We start from the raw sequence: 7,005 nt of genomic DNA, 5'->3' as shown, positions 1-7,005 counted from the left end.
GAATGGGCATCGTCAAACAACTTATGCAAACTTTTAAATTCAGATTCTTATTTGGAGGCTTATAAGTATATAAAATTTTCAAGTTTAGTATGTATGCCAGCTAATTCTATCCTCTGTAGCTCACGATATTTCATAAAGGTGTGTATAATGTCCTTTTTTTTAAGAATGGCTTCACCTCCTCCACCCATATTACAAGGATCTTTCCAAATGCAAAACCTATTACCACTGTTCAGGTAAGTTTCAGTAATCCGTGCAAGGTAAATATCCATTCTTTCAATTAATTTTCTGTCCCAGACCCCGTTAGCCTTCCAGACAAGTATTTTTTGCATTTTATATCAATTTTTTCAACCGTAGTCGATTGTTTAATTTTTAAAAATAAGTCGCTTATCAATTCTGGAGATAGGGGCGCTGAAGGCTTCCGTTAAAAGTTAACAATTTGTTCATAAACTCATCAAACTTAGTGGAAATTTGTGCAGTTTGGTATGCAATCGCCTGAGCGTAGGTTTTGTTTAGTGTAAGTACACTGTCTGTTATTTGATGTGACCGAATAACATTCATTAGGGCTACCTCAATAACTAGCGGAGTGTTCACCCTTAAAGTTGGTGCATCTTGGTTTCGGTTTTTTTTTCAAGCACTTTATAGAGTCATGGTTTTCACCGCCTTTAACGCATCAAAATAACGCATTGGTACTGAGAAGTACAGAATTTGACCGTGTGGTCATAATTGCAGCGATTACATTGTCCAATTCTGTCATTTCTTTTAAAGGTTCAACGGAGATGGATTAAAATCCAATGGTTTTAAATAAAAATAGTATTTTTACTTTTGGGTACTTTGACTAAAACTAAGGGTTGCGGAGTTCTATCTTGAGATACTTCCGCATTCTTAAAATCTAGTAGGGTAGAACCTAGATTTCCTATGTCTTTAATGTCTTTTACGCGCACTTCCTCATGGACCCCACGCAAGTTTGCCTTTTAAGCCCTTTCTCGGAGTATGCCATCCCCTAAAAAAAAGCAAGTCATGGAAAGAGGCCTTGAACTGAGTGTGACCTGCGCGCCTGGATAATTTTTTTGCGAACTACTTAACTTGTTTTGCACTACTCATTATTTATAATTGCATCAATCCGAAAGTATAGTATTCAGCCATTCTGAATCTGAAAGAGAGCTAAATTATTTAAAGTCTTTTTTGGAAGACGCAGGACCCCTTACTTCACGTCTCCAGTGCTTCTTAAAATGGGCTTTAGTTCTTGTAAATTTTCCTTTTTTTTAATATTGTTGAAGTTATTTTTTCTTTCCAGGTGATTAACTTTCTCTTTAAGCATCGCTACCAGATTTCGTTTGTATAAGATGTACTCTATAGCCACCAGACCAGAAAAATGCGAGTTGTTACCAAAAGGAATAGAATCCGCTATCTTGAGATTGCGCGACAACGCTCAGACCACTGAGTTACATTGACAACACATCTTGGGTCGATAAATTGCATTACAACTTTTGTTAATCTCTAACTCCTTATTTAAGGTAGCGTTCGCAACCAATCGATTGACGGTAAGTTTCCTGTAGTCCTGTATTAGAGGAAAAATACTCATGACCTTTAAAAAATACATATGTATATTAAGGATTATGCAAAAAAAAAAAAAAGTAATTAATATAAATTATAAATAAATATATTTATATATATGTGTTTTATATAAGTAAATAAACAAACAAAATAATTAGTAAAAGTGACCTAAGTATGAATAATAAGTTGTGCAAAACAAGATAATAGTCATAGCAAGTTACTTCCATATAAGCCCGGTTAAAAAAAAAAACTATATCTTGGGTTACTGATTAGCTATTTGAACGAGTCACTCTGGGGAGATAAGTTAACTGGTGTACACTACCATATTTTATTAATAAAAAATGAGAATATAACTATAATATCAATCTCCTTTCCTAAACTTAGTATATCGTTTCCAATTTTTTTTTAAATACTATCACGAATGGCACAGGACATGTAAAGAGGTATTAAAATATACACCTAGTGGAACCTAACCCCTTTCTTCTTTCGTCTCTCACGCTGTGCTCCTGTGCCCTGTTTCATGTACATTAGGTTTGTGGTGTATGTAAATTTTAACAACAGCGAAAGCTTTGAAGTATATTCAATAGTGATATTCGAACGCTTACGGAGTTTAAAGTAAGTAAATAGTGATTATATGAAGTAGTTATTACGTCCACTACCAATATATCGAGTAAAAAAAAAATTCCGTATAAACAAATAGCTAGTGTTGAAAATTAGACTCATTAAAAATTTAGATTTTTTTCTTCTCAAATTTTTTTTAGTAAGCAGAATACTGCTTTTTTTTTTATTATCCAAAACTAATTAGCTATAAAAAACTTGCACATTTCCCCATAATACAATTTTTTTAGGTTAAAAAATAAAGATGGCCTATGCTAATAGTGCTTATACTGTAATGGTTTATTATAAATGGCGCTTCCTGGTGCTCAATATAGTTCATGTACTCGAAGCTAGAAGATATTGGGAATAAGTTAGCTTTAACATATAACAATTTTAAAGTCTTTTTTTTACGTTTGCTCTAAACTCCTAACTTTACATCTAACCATTATATTTAGGGCGCGTCAGAAGGAAAAGCGATCTCTTGGCTAGTAAATGAGGACTAGCCTTCCCAGCTTATCTTTCGCTGGCGGTGTAGTGTGCCACAGCGCACAACTTTCGGCATGTTTGTTAAAAGAGGCAGCAATCTATATTTTTGGACCTGAAGCGGAAAGCTCTAGCTAACGAGTTATAGGCTGAAGACAACAGATAAACTTATAACCTTCGCTTAATGCGCAACAAGAGAGCTTACTTGTCCTACAAATAGAGGGCGTAAGATCTGAGTCGTTTTTTGACCTTAACCAACTCACTTATACTTACGGACGCCACGATAGCTTATCATAAACAATGGCCCACAGATAGTTTATCGGTGGGCACCACATTGAAGTTAAACACCGTCAACAGTGCAATAGTTTTGTTATAAAGGGCATCTATTGTGCTAGGCAATTCCAAGGCATCAGCTTAACTAATCGATTTAGAACTCGGGCTTAAGGGTCGTGTAGTTAACAGTTGAAGAGGTATGTAACAAATACTGAGTAGCAAGAGAGCAAGACGACTAGCAAAATTTTTTTTTAAATCTTTATTACCACTCCCGCTATAATATTGCCATTGTGTAGTAGCAGTCTTGGCGTATACCGCAATGATTGATTAGCGTAGTGCTACTCAGTTGGATCTCTCATTTAACGTTTAGGCACCCCATCAACTTTTGCCATATGTGCGGTGATAAAGTGGCTTCGCACCTGTTCCTCCTTGACGCGCTGGAAACCCATGACTACTCGGGAGGTGTGCGCCTTCGAGTGTCTTAAAGCTGTTTAGGGACTTTTTTAGTGTGGGCTTCATCGAAACCCGCAATATTATATAATAAAAAGATGCCGGGAACTCTTAGCAAGAGGGAAGAACTTGAAAGGTTATACGCAGAGCGAGAAAATATAGAAAAGTCTATTGCCGCACAGTTAATTGTTTTGCAAAATGAGGGTGTTGGTATGCTTGATCAGCTTGTCGATAGGTTATTATTAAAGTACTGATACCATTTTTTTTTTATTTACTATAATGAAAATTGTGTAGTTATTGTACTAAAAAAACTAAAAAAATTAGTTTCAAGGGCATCTAAGTTACTTTATATTCTTTTGTTAATAAAGTTTAGTAAAAAATTACATCTGTAGCGAAGGTTTTCCCAGAGCAGATGTCAACGTGCATTCTATCAGAACAGCCCGTTCGATAATAATCAGGTCAACTTTTAATTTCAATACGTGAATTTTATTTAATATTTATATAAGGCTTCGGAACGATCTTAAAGAAATTGAAGTACAAATTAGTGAGTGCGTTTCCGAGGTTTTTAAAGAAATTGAACAGCAGGTATGTAGAAATAATTTTTTATAAGATATATTTATAATTTTTATTACAAGAAAATTATTTTTTATTTTCTTATTGAATTTTCAGTCGTATTTCATAAGTTACCTTTTTTATAAAAGTGCTCCTTTTGTATATATCTCTACTTAAAAAAAAATTTACAAAGTTTATAATTACAACTTACTATTTTACTTTACATTTATTAATTTAACTTATTTTTAAAATTCTACTTTTTGTAAGAATTCTATCGAAGCTACAAATTCTGAATTTGAAGCTAATTCTACTGATAATTTGGCTTCTGGCATCAAAAATATAATAAAAAAACCGTTTCTTACTGTTTCTGGTTTTTTAATTTTTACTTGATTATTTAATTTATTTAACAAGTTTTATTTTGTAGTAATTTATTAAAAGTATATATAATTTTTAGTTGAACTGAATGTTTATTTTCATAAAATAATTTTCTAAATTAATATGTTTACAGTCATTGTTATATTTTTTAAATTTTAAATAATAACACTAAATATAATATTTATTTATCTATGTTGAAAGGAAATTAATTGAGACATTCATTTACTCAATTATATTTATAAATTTGTACCCATTATTTATTATAGTATATTATTGACTATTAAAACTAAATTTTATAAATATATGTTTTATAAATATAAATTTCTAAGTTTTTTTCAAGAAATTAATATTTATATAATTATACGTTTATCTGTAAACTTAAATATTATTTTTATTAAAGAGATTAATGTTATTATTTATTGTATGTAAAACTAAAACATTAACTTTATATATTTTAATTGTTTTTAAATATTATTTATCAAGATGTTTTATATAATCACTGAAAGTAATTAATTACTTTATAAACTTTTTATAAATTTATTTTTTTAAAAATAATTATTATAAACTGTAGCCAATTTTTTTGTTCTTGATTTCTTTTAAATTTTACATTATAACTAATTTAAAATTTACATTTTATTATTAATTATATTTATAAATTCTATCTTATTTCTTATTTCTTGTTTAGTACTAATAAGCACAATTTTCTTTAGTTGTAATTAAATTTAATAAAATTATTAATCCAGGTGTTCATTCATCGTCGCCTGCATATGCCTGCGGATTAAAATCTGGTGATCGTGTAAGACTATTATAACAGTTTACTTGTGATTATTTAATTTGTTAAAGCGAATAAGCTGTATAGCTATTTGCTTATTCTAATAATTAATTTGATTGGTTCGCTTGTAAATCACGTGGGTTTCGGTGGTATTTGACTACTTATTGGCTCTAAGTTTAAGTTATTATCCTAATTGGTAGAATCGGAAAATTTAAAAAAAGTTGTGTAACAAAATTTAATCATCAACAATTTATTTTTTACATTCAAAACTTTTCTTAGTTTAAGAATTATTATATTTTGCTATTTATTTTTTACTTTTCGGAGTCAAGAAACGTTTTTTTAGCATAAAAGCTCCTTTGAACTTTGCTAATCGAAAAAATAAAGCTTGCATATAGAACTTTTTAGTTGAGTCACAGTTCATAGGAATTTAATTAAAATTTGGTGTTTTGGAAGCAAATTTAACAAAATCTAAAATTCAAATTGTCTTTCCTGTTAAATTTTTGTTAATACTTATAATAATTTATAAAAATTTTAACAATTTTTGGGTGGAGACTCCAGGTTTTATATGTTATTAGAGAGTGGAAACAGCACCTTTAATAAAATTTAAAAAGGGCTAAATTTATAAATAAGCAAGTTTTTAATTGGTTTTTTAAATAAATGATTAGCGATTTTTATTCAACTGTAAGAAATTAAGCTCTTTATATATTAATAAAAGAAAAACTTTTTGCACGCATCCCACGTTTGCCGTTAAAAACTATTATTATTACGTTTGATTAATATTTATTTCTGTATTATTATTATTTTCCTGACCCTTATATTATCTCGTTAACATTTTTCAAAATTTTCCTAACTTTATTTTTTTAATGATTTTAACTTTTTTCTCTAAATTTATTAAATTCATAGAGGAAACTTCATCTATTCAGTAATTATGACTATTAATAACAAGATTATTATTATAAATTTAACCTTGTTAGTATTAAACTTTATAAAATTTAGATGAATCGTTAATAGAAAGCTAGAAATAGTGAAAAGTATTAAATAATAAAAGAGTAAATACTTAAAAGCACATAGATATCTACTTCTGCAAACAACACATGAACAGTTTAATTTTAAACCAATTCATTACTTTATACTATTAAACTAGACAAATATAAATATAAAAATATATAATAAACTTTACTAGTTAACAACACTGTTTTGTTTATTTTTTTATAATAAAATGTATTAATAGATACTTTCAATTGGATCTGTTCATCAAGGAAACTTCATTTCTTTGGAGACTTTAAGTGAATATATTAAACATTATGAAAATAAAGAACTTTTCATTGTATAAACTTAGCTTTAGGCTTTTATGAACTTTTGGAAGAATTTAATTTAAAGAATCTTTTATTTTATAATTTTTTATTATCTCGCGTTGCTTGAAACTAGCGATTTTCTTTTCTTTTAATTATTTAAATTTTTAATTTCCTTTTTCCTCCTAAATTAGTCAATTATTCGCAATGAAGTTGAACTTCAACTGACTTTAATTCCTAAAGTCTGGTCGGGAAGAGGCTTATTGGGATGCCATCTGACACCTTCATAAAGATTTATAGATCTTTAATTAATAAACTCACCTGTGTTGAGTGGAATTAACTTCACTGGATTCTTTTGTTATTTGATTCGCTTTCCAAATTTTTTAAACCATCTTCAACCTTAATTCTAATTTATTGCAGTTATCTTATAAAATATAAAGTTCTATTAATATTAAAAATAAAAAGTATTGGAGGCATCCCACGTTCTATATAACTTTCAATAGTTTTATATTATTTATGAGTGAGGAGTGTACACGGTTTTATTAAGGATGATCTTTTTTTTTTTGTTATTTCCCCGCTTTGATCTATTTTTTATCATTATGATAATGATTTCCTCTAACAATATTTATCCCGTAGTACTTTGACTTAAGGAAAAGT

The 7,005-nt window shown here is 29.0% G+C and overlaps 1 protein-coding gene across 3 annotated transcripts; it reads left to right on the top strand.

Annotated features, from left to right (window-relative positions):
* Positions 1 to 3,226: 3,226 nt before the first annotated feature.
* LOC135129352 (26S proteasome non-ATPase regulatory subunit 9-like) lies at positions 3,227 to 6,672 on the top strand. Of its 3 annotated transcripts, none has more exons than XM_064056503.1 (7): positions 3,227 to 3,592; positions 3,755 to 3,815; positions 3,864 to 3,942; positions 4,177 to 4,279; positions 5,028 to 5,080; positions 6,288 to 6,383; positions 6,543 to 6,672. In XM_064056503.1, the coding sequence occupies exons 1-7, from the start codon at positions 3,556 to 3,558 to the stop codon at positions 6,636 to 6,638; spliced, it is 525 nt and encodes a 174-aa protein (XP_063912573.1). In that variant the 5' UTR covers positions 3,227 to 3,555; the 3' UTR covers positions 6,639 to 6,672. The 3 variants fall into 3 exon arrangements, with proteins under 3 accessions (XP_063912573.1, XP_063912574.1, XP_063912572.1); XM_064056504.1 differs by having other exon boundaries at positions 3,750 to 3,815; positions 6,288 to 6,342; XM_064056502.1 differs by having other exon boundaries at positions 3,750 to 3,815.
* The last annotated feature ends 333 nt before the right edge of the window (positions 6,673 to 7,005 follow it).

Source organism: Zophobas morio, unplaced genomic scaffold, assembly GCF_036711695.1.
Source record: "Zophobas morio isolate AGI-343-1 ecotype UQ-CSIRO unplaced genomic scaffold, CSIRO_AGI_Zmor_V1 ptg000015l, whole genome shotgun sequence".
Taxonomy (NCBI): domain Eukaryota; kingdom Metazoa; phylum Arthropoda; class Insecta; order Coleoptera; family Tenebrionidae; genus Zophobas; species Zophobas morio.
This window is presented reverse-complemented; position numbering and strand designations above follow the sequence as displayed.